Source organism: Temnothorax curvispinosus, unplaced genomic scaffold (assembly GCF_003070985.1).
Source record: "Temnothorax curvispinosus isolate PA1 unplaced genomic scaffold, ASM307098v1 QBEX01010899.1, whole genome shotgun sequence".
Classification (NCBI taxonomy): domain Eukaryota; kingdom Metazoa; phylum Arthropoda; class Insecta; order Hymenoptera; family Formicidae; genus Temnothorax; species Temnothorax curvispinosus.
Genome location: NW_020220679.1, coordinates 76382 through 95621, shown reverse-complemented (window position 1 = coordinate 95621; position 19240 = coordinate 76382). Strand labels below are relative to the sequence as shown.

At 37.6% G+C, this 19240-nt stretch overlaps 2 protein-coding genes across 9 annotated transcripts in view; both read left to right on the top strand.

Moving 5' to 3' along the window:
• The window catches only part of LOC112460852, a 32601-nt gene extending 15777 nt beyond the window's left edge, over positions 1-16824 (top strand). For 5 of the 8 annotated variants that reach the window (XM_025025755.1, XM_025025754.1, XM_025025752.1 and 2 more), the window contains 10 exons: positions 507-672; positions 1448-1557; positions 1733-1908; positions 2243-2459; positions 3113-3234; positions 3637-3813; positions 9147-9461; positions 10034-10285; positions 15148-15281; positions 15629-16824. In XM_025025755.1, the coding sequence (XP_024881523.1) occupies positions 507-672; positions 1448-1557; positions 1733-1908; positions 2243-2459; positions 3113-3234; positions 3637-3813; positions 9147-9461; positions 10034-10285; positions 15148-15281; positions 15629-15815 (1856 nt within the window). In that variant the 3' untranslated portion in view covers positions 15816-16824. Of the gene's footprint in view, positions 1-506; positions 673-1447; positions 1558-1732; positions 1909-2242; positions 2460-3112; positions 3235-3636; positions 3814-9146; positions 9462-10033; positions 10286-12037; positions 12640-15147; positions 15282-15628 lie in introns of those variants that run through there. The other 3 variants (XM_025025753.1, XM_025025757.1, XM_025025756.1) reach the window with 3 other exon arrangements.
• A 442-nt stretch (positions 16825-17266) lies between these two features.
• The window catches only part of LOC112460851, a 12403-nt gene continuing 10429 nt past the window's right edge, over positions 17267-19240 (top strand). Inside the window, exons 1-2 of the mRNA XM_025025749.1 lie at positions 17267-17509; positions 18096-18818. Coding sequence (XP_024881517.1) covers positions 18096-18818 — 723 coding nt within the window. The 5' untranslated portion in view covers positions 17267-17509. The remainder of the gene's footprint in view (positions 17510-18095; positions 18819-19240) is intronic.

Here is a 19240-nt window from a genome sequence, read left to right as displayed (position 1 = left end):
GAGGGACGTAAACGTCTTTCGCACTACATCATGTGCGATATCAGCATTTATATTATATATCGTGAAATTATTACGTTATATACGACATACTGATGGTTCTTGAGAGCCAAACACCGGAGAAGCGAACAGCCGGGTGGTATCTCGTCGCAGTGGTATGCGGCGCGACGTCCATGGGAAGAATGTAAGAAGCTTGTAAAAGCCCGTAACGTGATCGATGTTTGAAACCGAACGCTGTGGCTCGTGCTTGACCTGGAAACGTTATCATATCGGGAGGATCGGTTTTCGATTCTCTCTCCCTGACACGAGTCCCTTTTAGCGAGACTGATGCCTCTTCGTTATCTTCGACGCTTTTCAGAATTTTCGTGTCGTGTGTGCAACCTTGCTTTTTCCGCGAATCGTCGTTCCCGAGTGGTCTAACAAGTTTACCGTCAGAGAGAAAGAGAGAGAGAGCGTGTTGAAATGTTTGAACAGCGACGCGAGTTAGAACATCTCCTTCTGATTTTCAGCTTCCGACAAACCCGATCTGGGACTCGAGGAACTCTCAAGCCTGAACGTCAAGTCGCGCTTCCAGGTCTTCGAGAAAGCCAGCACGGAGAACGCCAATGAGATCGAACGATCGCCGTCACAGATCGCCGTCAAGAGATCGCCGAGTATTCTCAGCAAACTGGCCAAGTGAGTAATTCGTGATATATTTTTGTAGAATGCATTCCTTACGCGGTGTATAAACACTGTAAATCATTGTAATAAAAAAAATCTTTAAGATTTAGCCGACTATACTTTCGCATATATGTAGATATTAGGTAGGTATTTAAGTGAAGCCGCATCTTTTTTCGATAATATACGGTTCTCCCCGCGATAATAATTTTAAAACATGATATATCGTGACACAGATTTGCTTCTGCAGAAGACATACAATAATGAGCCTGTAATTTCGCCGGATTGGCGTTTCTCGGTAATGGCGAAGAACGTAATTACCATCGCGTTTATTTTTTACGTGAAGAATTAGACTAAAAGAGCGTAATTAAAATGTATAAGAAAAAAAAACACTTATAATAAGTAATAACTAATAGCTGCTAACGATAATCGCGAAATCGTCTTTTGTCACTCGTATAAATATATTGTTATAAATGTATTGAAAAATCATAAATGATTTTATGATTTTTTATAACGAGTATTTATCTTAAAAAAAAAAAAAAAAAATTTCGAGGTTTATACCGTAACGATTATTAATTCGAATATTTGTTGATAATTTTATTAATCTACTTCGTCTGCGGATTAACGTATAGCCGGTACGGGTGAGGTTTTCGTGGTATTCAGCAGTCAGTAGTTTCCTTCTCGTAACTTGAAATTCGAGAAAACACGGAATAAATATGTTATAACAAGCGTAATAGCGCGAGCCCGTCCGTGCGGAGTGTCCGTAAGTACTGTGCACGTTTTTCTCATCCAGATTTCAGGCAAAAGGCATGGACATTGGTGTAGCGGACGAATCTCTCAATGGCATACCCTACGAGGAATCCAGCGAAAGTGAGGACGAAGCGGAGACGGAGGAAACCGAAGGTAAAGTCAACAAGAAAATACTACTAATATTAAAATCTACAAATTTACTAGACCTGTTGAATGCACGTTAGTTCAATTTTTCAACTTAAATTTGAGTTATTTTATTCTTCTATTGATAAAAATTTCTTTTGTGTTAAATTGTATTGTAATCGTATCTATTTCTTTGACGTTTTAGAAGTGGAAACCGAAATCGTAAAGTCAAAACGCACCACGCGCGAACGACCGATCAGTTTTTCGAAGATGGACGACATCAAGAATCGTTGGGAGACCACCAGCCAACAGGGAAGGCGCGAGGTTCAGCGCGAGGCTAGGAAGGAAGAAATCGCAGGAATCCGCTCGCGATTATTCTTGGTAATTTATCATTGTGAAACCATAGAGAAAAATATTAGAATAAGACTGCAAGTTTCGTTATTATTATTTTATGATAGATTAGCGATATGAAAAAAAAAGTTTATAACGGTTTTAATATTAACATAGGTAGTTGTCTCTTTTTTATTATTATTGCGCGTGTAACATCGTAAAAATATAAATTGAACTGTCAGAGAACAGCTGTGCACGTTTCTTGCGCAACGCTTCTTGGCAAGTTTTTTTCCTCGGAGAAACCTGCTCTTTAAATACTGTAGATAATTTTCCCTTTACATTGCTCTTAACTAATGCGCCATTTCTCTCTTTCTCTAATTTGCAGGGCAAACAGGGTAAAATGAAGGAGATGTATCAACAGGCGGTAGCCGGAAGCGACCGCGTTACGAAGATAAACGCGGCGGAGGAGATCCAGCACTCGACTGCCCACGCTCGTTCCCTCAAAGAGAGATTCGAACGGGGCGAGCCAATCGCGGCCTCGGACGATGAAACTGACAGTAAACCGAAACCGGAGAAAGCCGACGAGGAGGTGATCGCAGCAGGTACGAAATGGACTTTCAGCAATTAAGTGACTTGCGAGTTCCGAAGACTTAGAGGAATTGCGAAAAGACATAAACGCCGAGATGGTAACTCGAAATAGATTCGACTGATGAAATGTCTGATCGAATATTTGCCACGTTACGATCACGAACATAGGAATGGAGAGGAATTACGTGACTATCCTGAAAATGCATAATAAGGAGAGTCCAGTCGCAATCAAAGATGTAACAGGTGTTTTCGTTGTTTGTGTTGTTCCGCGTTTCAAAGCTATAAATAGTTATCCGTAGTTGCTAACGAATAAAGGCACTTAATAATTTTTATTAAAAAATTAAGGATTCTTAAAAATTGTAAATATTAATATTTACATCTGCGCTCATTGAGAGCTCCTTCGAGAAAAACTCGAAAGAAAGCAACCTAGTATTCCTTATAATATATGAGATGCTGCGCGCAAAAACTCTCTACAGAATAGAAGACTGTGTTAAGAGGTCATATTTATTATTATTCAGCGGCTTTGTATGAGAAATTATTTTTGTTCCGAGCAGAAATAGACCGTTATGAGTTGTCGAATCGTGCAGAGTGAAAGTATCACCTGTGCTAATTGACAGTTTAAAGTTACGGGTGATTTATGATAATCTATGTTGGTCACGCCACACAGGTATCAGCAGGAAGTCACGGTCGCTCTTTTTGGAACTGGACGCCTCTGCAGCGAAAACAGGACGTCCCGTGACGCCAGTCCATCCAAAAACGCCAACCGAAACTCCACGACGTGCACGTGACGTAAGTTCCATTTCTTTCGTCTATTGTACATATTTATTTTATTAAATCGAGTTTCACGATTTATCTTTGAAATCATCGAGACATGAATTTGTCTGCTAAAATTACGACATAAAACTTTTATATTTTATAAGTTGTGTGACTTAAAAATTAATTTTAAAATTAATTTCAAATGATTAAATAAAAATTGTATTTATTTCATGTAATTTCTACTCGAAGTAAGGAAAACATATTTTTTATTATGGATTGTTATTGTATATTGTTACTTATTATGCGATATTGCTCGCTATTCGAAAGCAAGCGTATCTTGTTTTTAAACGAGAGATGAGTGAGGTTTCTCGCAAAACGCACACGCAACGTCAATAACGTCTAGTAATGATAACTTCCGAAACGTTTGCGAGAAAGGCGTTCATGGGCCGTCAAGTCTCAGACGATGTGGTGCGCAGCTCGGACACGACCGAGGAGGTCCACGTAGAAACGTCGGAAATTACGAACAAGTTCAAATTCTTCGAGACTTATAAGGAACCGGAGAAACAGCGGAAGCAGTTTCGCATTACGCCGCCACGCGACGGTCAAGTCAAGGTTCGACCCTTCGACTTTATTGTCGTTGATTGATTCACGTTTCACTGTGTCAATCTTCTCTAACAATCTTATGCGTGCTGACTAATTAAATTGCCGTGATTTACCACATTATTTGGCGGAGAATGCGACTTCGCTTAAGAACTTTACTAACTTTGGAACTAAAAAAATGTAGAAAATAGGAATAATTAAATATTCCGACTAAAAGAGTATGATTTTATTTTTACCTTAAATTATATTGTTCATTTAATAATGTTGGATTAATAAAAATAGACATTTATATAATTGTTACGATATATTAACGAAGATAATGCTTTTAACGGCTCTTTTCCATTTGTACTTTTATTTTTCGTACAATTATATATTTATATTGTATTCCGAATGCAGTATTTATCAATGACATTATTATCGACTTAATATAATCTTAAGAACTTTCGGATTATCGATAAAAAAAGTTGTAAAGATATCATAAAACATGATTTATATTATTATTTGGGATACAAGAGATAAATTCGCACGAGATATTGGTTTCCCGAGAAACAGCGTGATCTCATTTTCAATCAAGATAGGAGAAATGTTTGCACTCATGCGCGTTTGGCCGTTTTAAATTGCATCACGCCTTAACACCTGCATTTTTATGTACGTTTTATTTTTTTGTTTGTTTGATACTAACGTGGTTTTGTGTTACTTTCCCCGATTACATGGGGAAAGTATCCTTACGTTAAATAACATTTATTGTTTAACACAACTGCTCAAAGTTTTATCTAACGAGATATACTGATTTCCTAATTTTAGACAAAAAATTAAAATTATTAAAATTAAAATTATTAAAAGTAAAATTGACTATATCTTATACATTAAATAAAAGTAAACTTCGAGTTACTTTTTTAATTTACGAGAAAGTCCGAATCGCCGCGCTCAAGATCGAGTAACGAGAGGAGTTGCGTTCTCAACTCTTCTCGCAATTTTTTTCACACTTTATCGCGAATAAAACGAATCTTTCGATTGATAAAAAAGTAATAAAATCTTTTAAATGGTATCTTTTATAAATGACATCCTCGATATTTTCCAAGGAAGAAGATATTCCGCTCGCGGAACGCAATTTCAATTTCCGATATTGCACGTATACTTTGGGGATGAAATATCCATAGTTCGGGGGAAAAAGCGTTCGTTATCTCGCATGAACGCACAGCAACCCCCTCGCGCCTTCCTTCATCTATCGGTACGTCCCCGGCGCGCGGCGTTAGAGATGCGGGGTTTATCGATAATTATCGTTACGCGATAACGAGTCCCGCCGCCGCGGTTCGCGGACGCGGCTTATAAAAGGGGGGCCTCGTGCATCTCTCGGGAGTCCGGCGGCGATGCGCCGCGCCGCGGAACCCACGGACGCGACGAGTTGATTCCAACAAACCGGGGCTGTCCTTGAACCCCCTCCCGAAGTGGTCAGCGCAGCAGCAGCCATACTTTTACCGTTAGTATTCCTCCATCCTTCCATTCGTGAAGAGCAAGCGGGCAATACAAGCGGACCGGGCACCGGCGCGGCGGGCCCGGGAACCTTAACCGAGAGGGAAGGCGCGACGCGCGACGGGGCCCCTTCGCCAGTAACTTACACACACTCACACACACACACACACACTCCGAGGGGAGGAGGACACACACCGCCGGTCCCCTATCCTCCTGTGAACGGCATAGCAACCGGCTGTCGCGCCGTCCGTACGTATAACTTCTCACGAGCCGGAGAGAAGGAGAGCCTCCCTCGAGAAGCGCGCCGAAGTGGCGGACCGGACTCGCGCAGTTTGAACGACGACGCTCAGTCTCGTTCCGTTCGCCGAAGGGGCTTTAAAAATCACGGAAAGGTAATTATCGGTCCGACCAACGTTTCGGTAATCGTCCTGTATAATCGCGATCAGAAATATTGTGCTTTTTAACGCCTAATTACCCCGAGATTTCTTCCGGACGGCGTGTTCCGGAAAAGCGACGTGAAAAGCTGATAAACTGATAGATCGTTAACGCCTGGCTGATATGAGCGTTCCGGTTTGTAGTTAATGATCCGCACACAGGCGATCAATTTGCACATTTTTCTTCGCGATCGATATAAAATCGGGTATTTGACACTCGGAATTTCGGTTGATTGGAAATTTTTGTGTTTGTGAGTGATGTATTTATAGAATTTTATTTATAGAATTGATATCGAGGAAATTTTCTGATATAATTAATTGAAAAGCAAGTTAATCATGCTCTGTGATTGCAATAAGATTTTTCGGGATACCGTTTGGTTCAAGGTTTCTTCAAGGGAAAATATTGTGTGTTCTACTTTCCATAAAAAATTACACACTACGTGTACATGAAAGTTTTATTTATTTCGAAGTATTACTGCGCGATTGAATTTTTTCAAGTAATCACGTTTGGTATTTAATATCTGACATTTTTTTGACGAAAATTGGTATATTTGAGTGACGCGTTTTAATTTATTGCCGACGGTTACATAAAAAATTAAATTAAATAATTCGCCCATTTAATTAATTATATTATACACTCGCATTCGATTTACATATTAATATAAATCGCAGGTGTACTTTCAGAATATCATACGTTTGTTAATCGGTAATTCATGAAAATTGCAATCGTAGATCGTTCTATATTGAACGATACATCCTGATGTGCTCGCAGACACAGTGAAAATTGCGTGAGACTTTCATATGAAAGTTTCAATTGCCTCAGGCACATTTGGAGCGAACGATTAATATGTGCAACCGCAACGTGTTTTCATCGAATTGTTAATTGCTGGTAATTGCCCTCCGTACGTACAATCGTGATTTCTTCGTCGTGCGACCGTAAGAGCGTTTCCGTTGACGTTGAAGGAACGGACGTTCATTCGGGGGAGCGCAATCTCGCCGCGGCTTGATTTGCCGCTTGACGTGCCGGCAGAGGGATACCGTGTGATCAAATATCCTTTCTGGACTGGTGATTTTATGGAATTCCGCTGGAAGTACTCTCCCGTAGATCCTCTCGACTCTATTACCGCAGCGCGAAATCCGACCATCAAGAATTGCGATATCAAGATGTTGCCACGCATTTTTTTTTTCTTTCATTTCGTCGTAACCGAAAACTATATCCTTCATGTTAGTCAATTTAAGTCAATTTAGAGATTCCTAAAAGCACGACGAAGATAGAAGAGTCCGTCATTTTAAGAGAATACATAAATGCTCCTGCGATTGCGATCGCATATTACTGATTTTAGTGTTCCTATTATTCTCAATTTTTATATAATTTCTGTATTATGTTTGCATTCACGGACTTATAGCTTTGATTTAGGAAATAACGACATAACTCGGACGGAAACTACTTATTTTTAGACTAGAAGCAGTAAACGCATAATTCAATAGAAACACCGCGCAAGAATTATCGGTTTTCTATTTCCTGTCGCTTTCGCGACTGAAAGTCCTCGCTGGATTAATTTGAATTTTATTACATTTATTCAATAATTATAGTTATATTTTTTCGGCTCTATCTTCCCAATGCAAAATAATTAAAAATGATTATTTAATGATGAATGATCGAAATGCATAATTTACATAGTCGTTTTTTCTATTCTTTTCCAGCGGAATCAAATAAGATTACATGTACTTATTATTTTAAATTTTAATTATTTTAATCGTTTCCTTCCAACATTGTAACGTGTTTATTTCAAATTCTTAAGAATTTTGTTCTTCGCCGCTCTTAAGCTAAACGACTTGCTGCAGCGCAGATTCGTCGGCATAAGCGAGAAGCGAATGAACAGATCATCGCAAGTGACGGCAATTGGCCACTGCAGAGTGCGTGTACCGCTCTTGAACCTGTCAATTTATCGCCATTAAATGCCAACCTTGAAGCGTATCCCTTTCGCGTAACCCTTTTGTCCAACCAAAAACCGACGGCTCGTCGGCAGTCCCGGTCTCGTTCTGAGAGTCGCGCATCTAAACTGGGCGCGAGGGTGGTCTTCTTGAAATGTCGCAAGACTCGAGCCACCTTCGATCGCTCCACGTGATCAGCAATCAGGTTTTCGACTTACCTGACCCACTTGGGTTCAGGTATGAACGCACCGGCCAATCGGAGGATCGAGAAGGGCCAACTCCCATGTCTCGAGAAGAATGGCCCTGTTTCGTGTAATAGGAATCCTTGTTGATACTGCGGTTGTCTTTGTTGAAACCTCGAAGTATGCGAATACTTATTTATTTATGCACGTTGCATGATTTCTCTCTTTTATAATATTTTTTTATTTTCCAGAAACACGTTGATTTTTTAAAAATTGTTATTTGAGGGCGATTGTTTTTGCTCTAATATTCTATCCAAATTTCTGAAAATGTTTACTACGTTTACTTCTCCCGTTACAACATAATATTTGCGATTAAAGAAAAAGGATCTGTATATTTTTTACGTGAGATTTATAGTCGCACCACCCACGTTTAAAACCCTTTGAGTTGACTCATGCCGGAGGTAAAAAGAAACATTTCGGCCGTCGATCTCCAGCTTACCTGGGATCCCCCGACGATGCATCATGACTCAAACATTCGGTTTAAAATTATCAGGCGATAAACAACACACACGCGAGGTGTGTTCTTTTTGCTCATTATCTGTCCTTGTCGCCTTATCATGTAATCTGTCTACGAACTTCGGAGCAGTTTTGTAGAAGATAAATAAATGCGTTGATACATGTCAAAGATATGCAACGTGCAATAATCTCGTGATATTCGCAGTTTACAAAATTTCGGAAAGAACTAGACAGATCCATGCAAATATATAACATTAAAATCAACATAATTAATACGTAAAAACTAGATGCATAAATTATTAATAATAAATAAGTAAATAAATATAATCTAATTTATTTTTCTTTGACGAAAGGGTTATTTTACATCTCTGAATTTATCGACTTTAAATTGAAAAAGTATACGGTTTAGAATAATATTGTTTTTAATATATTTTTCTCGAGCTCCACGGAAATATTTTCGTTAAAAAATAATACATTTTGCATGGAAAGTTTGTCGAAGAATTTGTCAGTTAAAAATATATTTTTTAATAAAAAAATTAATAAATTTGCGAAAATAAAAAAACTTTTACTTATCACGAAGCATAACATCGTTCAACGTTATTTTATTAGGTATAGGAATAATAATGGCTGTAAATTGTATCAAATTATAAATCTTATCAAATCTGCATTAAATTATTCAGAATAAAAGAAATTAAGATTATTTACTTTACTTGATTATATGGGAACGGGATAATAATCAAATAACGATTTTTAAATATTTTATTATTATATATACGCGGTTATTAACACGTACTTTCTTTCGCAGATGGATTCACCGGATCGCGAGATTTACCGCGATCCAGACGTGGTCAGAGCCGACGACAGGGTGGACGAGGTGGTGCACACGGACACGGCGAGGAAGATGCTGTCCATATTTCGGCAGATGGAGGAAAACGCGTCCAAGGAAGAACTGCCGGATGGTCCGAAACCCTTGAAACGCTTCACACCGCCTCCCGAGGATAAATTCGCCAAAGCGACGGCTTCGGATTCGGAGGAGGGCGAGGACGAAGAGGGTGAGGAGTCCGACGGTGACGAAAGCGCCGAGGATAGAGATCCCAACTACGTTCGTGCTTCTGACAAGGTTTGTGTTACGTAAGATTTTTTATTACCGAGAAATTGAAAGAAAGAACGGAGGTGATAAAAGACATAAAAATATGATTGAAAGATTAGAACAATATAAAAAAGTCGCATAAACTCATATAACGTCGGATTAGTATAACAATTCGAACTGTGAAGATGATCTTTCCAAAGCTTTTTATTTTTGTGGATATTATTTTATATTTATTACTTAAAATATATAGCGTTAAAATAAGCATCAGAGAGAATACTGACTGTGAGTTATTGGATTTAAATTGTGAAATTTTTTGGTCTTCCTTTCATTCTTTTCTAAAAAGTTGTCTTCACGCCTCAGATATATATAATTTCCTGCGCTTTAATTGCTAAATAAATTAAGATCCAAAGTCCCGAAAATTGCCAGAGCGGGACTATACCCAAACGTGTTATTAGACGGCTCTAAAAAGTCGGCACGAACTTTCGGGGGGGCAGGTCGTTGTCCTGCGTTCATAATTTCGGGAAAGCAGCTCTTTACTGCCGATCGGCACCATGGCTTCGCCCTATAATTCACGAAATCCTTTCGCTTGTTATCGAACTTAGGTGGAGGACGAGTTCTTGAAACAGGCGCAGAACGCGGCGCGCGCCAAGACCCTACGTGCTAAGTTCGAGCATTGGGAGGAGACCGACGGCAAGGTCAGCAATCACCATATCGCCGAAATGGAGATAGCCCAGGGTACGGGCGAACAGTCCAGCATAGAGTCGGCGAGCAGTCTCAGAGCTCGTTTCGAGTCCCTCGGCTCGCAGGCCAACGAGTCTCCGCGCGCACCGAAGGTCAAAGTCAATCGATTTGTGGTAAGTACGTCTTCTCGATAATGTCTTCCACATAATCGCGCATGTTTCCTCGACTTAGTCCAATATCCGTGTCGCGACTTGTCGTTTGTGTCATCATCGCTATTCTCCCTGCATTTAATTAGTCACTTCACCACCTTTCCTGATTTTCAACTAGCATTGTTTAAATTTGAAGAACACGTCTTTGATTCTTTTTCTTTTTACCGTTACAACACGCTTCTCTGATTGACTTATGCGTTCAACCCTTCAGTGGGCCTGTGAGGTGTATTTTACACCCCAGGTATTTTTTTTTAATTAGTGTTCCGGACTCATTTCAATACAGAACCGATTATTATTGAAAATACATTAAAATTAAAGTTGTAACCTATTAATTAACTTATTTACGCTCCACACGTCCTTTCACGTTTAAAATTTTCACGCGCCCACTGGAGGAGTAATCGTATTAGTCAAGTATTTGACAGAATTAAATGTCTCCCGATAAATTCCCCTTTTTGTTTGGACGACTCGGCATTATAAAGTATGTGCATGGTGTGATTTTGAATTGTCATTCTGCCTGTGCTTATCCGTTTTATATGTTAAAACCATAAGTGTATTTTATTCGTCGAGAGCAGTGTTTATATTGCGTTAAAAACTTTTAAACGAATGATGAAATATAATATTTTTTCAATTAACGTTCCATTTGGACTAATAAATTGCAGCATTTGTTATTTTATTGCAATTTAAACAGTGCTTGAAAAAAATGCACGACTGAGATTTTATTGTATTTTACTTCATTTGATGTGCTCGCCTTTTATGTAACGAGGGTTTATTTTTGCACTCTTAATTAGCGACGTACACATGTACATTCTACAATGAAAATTAATTATTGCTTATAATAATTTAATGCGCTAATTTTTCGTCTCGCATATTTGATGGATTCTGCGAATATAAATTCATGTTCGATCTCGCTATATTATTACAACTTTTTATGGGGCAGATACGATAATTGTTTCACTGTACTGCAACTTCCAATTTGCAATAATATTGTAATTATAATGTTAACATATAATATATAAGTCACGATTGGCAATTGTAATATTGTAGTATCGGTAGATATTTTTAAGTTACTTATTTGCTTAGTTTTAAATATACGCAATTGAAACACGTTAAACTATGGGAATTACGAATATATATATTTTAGAACAATAGTAATGTTCTAAACAATGTACATAATTTAAAGTTATCGATCGATTTGTTACATTTTTTAAATTCTAAAATTACTTTTTGTAATGAAACATATTTCTGTGCGAATAAATTGTTGATACGCTATATAAAGAGCAAATTTAACATTCAAATTTACTCGACGCAAAGTTAATTTTTTATTGTTTACAAAGTGAAATAAACGATGTAATTGCAATTCCGCGGTTAAAAATGATAAAAATAGCCCGATAGCTCAATAAAAGAAAATTAAATATATTAGGCAAAATTTAACGTATTCACGTTCCATTAAGTTTCAATTAAAATTCTATGTGCATCGGCGTTTTTTTAATTCCTTTATTCCTTTACTGATTATTATCGAGCATGATTGATGTGATTATATATTTATTCGTTCTTTTTATTTGGCGTTATTGTTCTGACATTTTTTTCCTTTTTCTTCGTTTGAAATCTGCCTGTCGATATTTTTGGCCGAAATCCTGCCCGCTTGTGTCGTGTGGTAACGTAAAGCGAAAGTAATCACAAAACAAAATCAAGTGATCTTCTTTTTGTGACGCGAAGCAGTAAAGGAAAGAGAGAGAAAGAGAGAGACGGAGGAAATACACCTGGATTAATTCGATTGCGAGGAGGGTGAGAGGAGGAGAAAAAGGAGGAGGATCGATGGAGGAAGGAGAGCGCCGTTGGGACAACCGCGCTGGAAAAGCAGTTGTTTTTTTTTTTAAATCTCGTGCACTAAGCAACGGCAATAAAATATGTTCGGTATTATCATCGATTATTGTAACGACTTTGCGTTTTCTTAGGGATGGTTTTAACACACACTCGGCGTTATGTTCGTAATAGCAAATCTTAGCCCGTAGACTGTATCATATGTTATGTGTTAATATATTATTGTACTATGAGAGTTCGCGCGACTGTCGGATCCGTCGAGCGTTTCGTCCAAATTGCCAATTATAAAGGAGGATAAACGCTTGAAAAAAGAAAAAGATCAATTCCACAGACAGATGGCGATAAACCGTTGGCCACAGTATGCTGAGTCACGAAAAAGAAAACATGCGAGGAATTTAATACATATTGAATTGCAGATTACGGGACTACGAAAAAAATTTTGATCTTTCAATCATTTTTTTTTTTCCATAAAGATCTACATTAAGGAATAAATTGAATTGGACAGCTGCGAAATTTTATTGCATGAGTAATAATAGGAATCATGGCTTTATCGGAAAGCGGAGATATTTGTTACACTGAAACGCTCGACTTATCCTTATAGACATATAACAAAGAGAGAGAACTTTATTGTCTACTAATTTACTTTATACATAAAAGACGAGCGTCCATCTTTGTGTCGTACGTATGTCGGTTACGCGGCTTTATCGTCGTCGTGTGAAGATTCTATCTTTAGAAGAAGTGTAAAGTTTTTTCTATCGACATACGTGCGACGACGCTAAGATCCCCTGTAAAACGCCAGATGGATTCGCTTTTAAGCAGTGAAATTCGTAACGATGCGCATTCAATTTTTCATAACTTAATGCTATTCCCGTGATAAGCCATCATTTTGTTAATTGATTGACAATTTCAATGTAACTAAATGGGCGTAGTTAAGCACTTCGATATTTTTTAACTCTTTATTATTAAAACAAAGTTCGTACGAACATGTTATAATGACTATGCAGTGTGCCAAATTTTATTAAACGCTCGAGCGATTTTTTCAAACCGTAATTTCGATTTTAACGGATTTAAATTTTTATGACTAATGCAATTACTACGTATAATGTGTCTTTATTTTTTTAATATAAATAATTTGCTTTAAAAAAAAATACGTAAATAAAAATTGAAATGAGAATTATTACAAATCTAATATAAATTATTAGAGAATAATTGTGTATAAAATATGCTGAGCAAATATGAAAATAATAGAAAATGAAACTCACAGATCGCGTGAACGACAAATATTATTTTGTCTCGATATCGTACGCATATGAAGCGACTTACGGATTTGAAACTGTCATATTTCGCATCGTTACGATCTTCCTCTACCGCTTTAGATTTCTAATTTTTCATAAGTGCCAAGTTTTTCGTTGATACATGAATGAGCGGAGAGACAGAGCGAGAGTAAGAGCGCGAGAGGGAAAGAAAGTGCGTGAGAGTGACGAACGAGAGGCGAAAGGTAACGCTTCCTCAAGTTTAACGGGTGAGATAAGGGCCTTGAAGGAATTGTCTACAGAGGAAGGGCACTGTTCGAAGTGTTCCAGGGCCGACTAGCGGTTAGGACCGTAGCTATTTCGATCGCTTTTACAAATTTCGAATCTTTTTACAGCTTAGCGCGATGGTACGGTAGATTTTTATACTCGAAAAAGAAAAAAGAAAAACGGAAAACGACAGTTTCGTTCTCGTGTCGTCGCGTTCGAGCTTGCTTCCGCATTTGTGATTCGAAACTATTAAAAAATATATATTTCGCGAGCGCGCGTTGTGTATTTGCATCTATTAGGCACCTGTGCAATACGAAAAACTGTGACTACGTATTTGTTGTTTTATAAAAAAATTGCAAATATATTAATCTTAATTGTATTATATCTTAGATACGTTGCATTATTTCTGAGTAAAATGTTTTATCATTAATGGCTTTATAATTTTTTTTTCATCACGTCCGTCATTTTTTATACTTTCCGCAAGATCGTGTAAAATGTTACCGTTTCGCCGCAAATTCGAAAATAGAAATGACATTTTCGCTGCTGCTGCTGCTGCTGCTGCTGCTAGACGCGAGAACGTCGACATAGAGGCACACGATGCCACACTCGATACATTTTATACTTCCAGAGAAGAAGCATGGGGATGCGAGTGACCTGTCGGTCGCAGAATATCAGGGTAAAAACGCTGTCGCGTTCCTCGAGCTCGAGTCGAAGGGCCCATTTTTAAGAGAGAGAGCATTGTACGAATTTTTTTAGACATGTATCTAAGTGCTGTAGAAAGAGAGGAAGGAAAGATCGAAAAAAAAAATGTATATTCTCGACAGCGAATACCTTCACCGTCTTCCTTTTTTCGTTTGTGCAATAATAGCTTCCGTTGCGAATCACGAATTACGAATTTATTTAAGAGATTTAAGAGAGATTAGCGTGATTTATATAGCGGAAAGCGCTAAGCTGATTCTAATTTACGAAAGATCCGCTCCGTTGACCGAGATCGTCGACGGAGACGATCTCGCGTGATAAATTGCAAAGTCCTTGTTAACGGCCTCTCGAATTCTTCTGATTTGTATAGCATAGATAGCGATAATACTAGTTCACACTGCGTCTTTTAGCGTATCATTTCTATTGATGTATAACGATCTTGTTCTGTTTATCTTTCACGTGTAACATTTATTACGATAATACACAAGTGATAAATAAAACAGGTGCTAAATCTGTCTCGTATAAGGAGAGGAGTGGGGGAATGGTGGAATCAGCGGGGGGTGGCAAGGGGGATCTCTTGGTGCGAGAAGCGATGCGCGGCCTCTCTTCCGTCTTCTTCTCTTTGCGTGGTATATGTACATATCTCCCCTTAAAGCATCTTTCTTTACACGATCCATCATATACATTCGGCAAACACAAATCCCCGTTATCCAGTCGTTACCGCGGAGTATTCGTAAGGATAAGTTTTTACCATGCTATCCCTCTTCTGACGTAACAATCGTGCAGGAGATCCAGACGACCTGCGCGGAGGTGTGCGAGAGCTGCGAGAAGAAGGTCTACCCCTTGGAGAAGGTCGAGACAAATAACAAAATCTTCCATAAGCAATGCTTCCGGTGTCTCCAGTGCAATTGCATTTTAAGGTAACGAAAAAGGACGCGTGTAAGCTCCCTGTGCTTATATCATTAGACATTTACATATATTATATTTAATATGAAAATAAAAATCCTACAAAAGTGAAGTCAAAGACCTTCAGTGTTAATTATCAAAAACATTTTAATAATTAATAACATGTAAATATATGTATAAAAATGAAGATAATTTAAAGAAGATTTGTTTGCGGGAATAATATTGTAATACAATTTTTAATAGATAATAGATACATATTGCGATATATACATAAATATTACATCACTTGACGAAAACAAGTTAAATACAGTTATTAAGTATAGTCACGAAATTATTATTACGACATAATGTGTTCGAACAGGATGGACTCCTTCACTCTGAATAACGGCAAGCTGTACTGTATCCCGCACTTCAAGCAACTCTTCATCACACGGGGAAACTACGACGAGGGCTTTGGCGTCGATCCGCACAAGAATAAATGGGCGACGACGAACTCCAGCAACTCCACGAGCCCGTCGCCGATCGCGGTTTCGAACGGCGATCTCTGATTTTCCAAGTCTTCCACCTCAATCCTTTCCCTAGCTATACATCGCTATTGAATTTTAGTCGAATTTTATGAAACGGATATTGAATTTTATGAACGGATCTAGAATGGAGATTTGAAGGGAATTGTCCCTCTCGGAAGTACATTGCGGGATGGTTCAACCACCGTGGAAGAGATAAAATATATCTTTTACGATTTTGACGTTTCCCTCGTGGGCAGTAAGCTAGATCCGCCTATAGTCGGAACGCGATGATGAATACGATAAATTGTACATTTTTATTACGTTATTCCCGCGTAATTGTATATTTAATGGTAATTGGAATCAATCGCGATGAGATCGGAGACTCGTTTCGGTCTCCCTGCACGCGAAAATCTCTTTATCTGTTCGAATTTTTCTAATCTTGCCAGGCACGCTGAACAAATGAATCGAAAGGATGCCTACGATCGACGATCGCATTTTCTTCGTTGTTCGAGAACGTAAATCGAGAACGCAAATACGATTTAGGCTGCGGTCCACTTAACACTACAAATGCTTCGAAGCATTTTTCTTCTCCTTTCTTTCAATGAACAAAGAAAATAACAAAGAACGCTTCGAAGCATTTGTAGCATCAAATGAACCGCAGCCTCAAATTGTACTGAGGAAGTGACAAAAAATACGCGCGTTTTTTTGGTCTGTTAAATCACGCTAAACTGAAGTGTATTCTAAACTTTATAATGAAAACTCAATGAAAAAGAGAAGAAATTGATTCCGATATGCGATGTGCTACAGAATGTTTTTTCAATTCTAAACCTTATTGTCATCGCTCACTATAAAAATTTGCTTTTGATATTTGTTACTATTATTATTTTATTGATTTTATTATTATTATTATATTATAATTATTATTAATATTATTTACGTGCGTCGCACTTGGTATTATTTTATTATATATGTTGTATAATACAATATTACATTACGCTTCGTGAATCTTGTATCCGAACCTGTCCCTCAATAAATAAGAGTTTTATACATCTATACGTATTATATGTAATCCTCACGATGTAAAATTATATCAGTCAGTTGATTAAGAAATATAATTTATGTGCTGATAAAGCAAAAACATTATAACAACGTTTTACGCGAGATTGTTGCTGACTCGCCTGATTGTAAAATCAGGATTGATAATCGTATGGAATTAAGAATTCAGAAAAAAGTTGTTATCAGATTTAGTGTTATTTTTTGCCTTTATTCCGGAAAACAGATTAACAGTTAGCTTTGCGTTTTCAACTTTCGCTGTCACCGCAATATCTGTGTCGAGCGAATGACAGACAATTCGCAGTCATCGTCAACAAATATGATATCGTTTATCACTACGCAATATATCACGAAAGTATAATACAGATGGCGAGACTTGCGCGTAAAGTTTCGATTCACAAAGCCGGCATGGCCGGCAGCCATATTTAGTGTTGCAGCTGTCCGCTGATGCAGCTCTTTTACGAGTCTGGGAAATCTTCTCGCGGCGCGTTTATATCGAAGTGAATACATATGTATATTTATGTATATGTACAATTTTATCGACAAAAATACTTATGCTAATTAAAATTGACACCTGTTGAATGAAGATAATATAGCATTCAGAATATACAGCTGTATAGTAGAGTAATTGAAACTATTTGAAGCTATATTATCAACCGGTCTATGCAGTAATCAACCAAGAGGTAAGTCAATATTTTATTTGTTTTAATCAACTTTGTTGCTGTATAAAACAACAGAAAAATATTATTATTCTCAAAGTAATTCTTGTTTCCTTCAGTCGATAAATATATTCAATAAACTTCTTTGTCGTATACTGTTTTGTCAGCATATGATGTAAACTTTTAAAAAGACGATATATATTTTAAACTTATATATTCAAAACTATTAATCCCTATATCACATTTTTCTCAAAGATATTATGATACAAAGATATTTTACTTAAACATTAAAATTATTTATATTGTTAAGAATAATTAAAAAACACAAAAATATTATAATTAGAAGGCACCTTATTAAAGTCAGTATGACTTTGTTCTAAGTAAACCCGTTTTTCCTTTTTCTTTTTCGCATAAATAATTTCTTATAAAATAAGTCACAAGTTTCTATATGTGATTTTGCTTTGATTTCTTAATTTGTACGTAGAAAAATGATGTATAATTTTGATACAAAGAAAACTCTTGATTAAAAGCGAAGTCGCACATTGGTGCATCTTTGAAGAGATTCGTGCGTCATCGTCCGATCAAATCAAACAATCATTTTATTTCGTAGATGGAGATCTGCATTGATTCCTTAGAGTCCGCTAGAAACGCGGTAAAAGGTGGTGCCAGCCGGTTGGAGGTTTGCGCGGCACTATCGGAGGGTGGTTTAACACCTAGTCCGGGTTTAATTCGACAAATAAGAAACTTCACGACGATTCCGCTCTACGCGATGATCCGCATTCGCTGCGGCGATTTCGTGTACAGTCCAGAGGAGATCAACGTCATGCTGCACGATTTGAAAATCCTCAAGGATCACTACGCGAACGGATTCGTTTTCGGCGCGTTGACCCCCGATTGCGAGATCGACGTTGTCGCATGCGAGAAGATTGTCTCCGCCGCTCGTCCCTTGCCGGTGACATTCAGTCGCGCCTTCGACCTGACGACTGATCCCGTCAAGTCGATGGAAGTCCTTGCCGATCTTGGTTTCCAGAGAATTCTGACATCTGGACAGAAGAATACTGCTCTGGAAGGACTGGAGTTGATAAAAACATTATTGCTAAAGGCCCGAAAACTGGTGATTATGCCCGGAGCTGGTATCACAAAGGATAACATCCGTGAAATTATGAAGTCCGGTGCGAAGGAATTCCACGCATCAGCGAAGAAAAGGAAAATAGTGGTCCATGGTGCGAATAGAGTCAGAATGGGCGTCAACGAAGACGACTTTGTCAACGTAACTGATAAGGAGCTGGTAGAAGAATTAGTTGAGATCATCAAGAAAGAGTCTGTCACCTCTTGAAAAATAACTCTATCCGAAAATATCTAATCATTGGATTATATATTTTGATATGATTAATATCTACATAATATATAATATGTAACGTATTCAAGAGCAATTCGGTTACTTTAGTTAACTTTGATAATATTATTGTAACTTTGTATATTGTCTACTAATAAATTATTCTTTATTGCAATTATAGTTGATTGAATGATGCTGATGACACACATTTTATACTTAAATAATAAGTTTGATCAATCGCAAGTCGACATCCATAAAATCATTACATTATCCATTTTTGAATTATTAAATACATTATTATAGAGAGAATCGAAGATTCATATTTCTAATTTTTTTCTTGCATCAAAATGATTCATCTTGTTAACCTTTAAGGCAAAAAGCTTTAATACATAAAATCATTATATTATCCATTCTTGAAT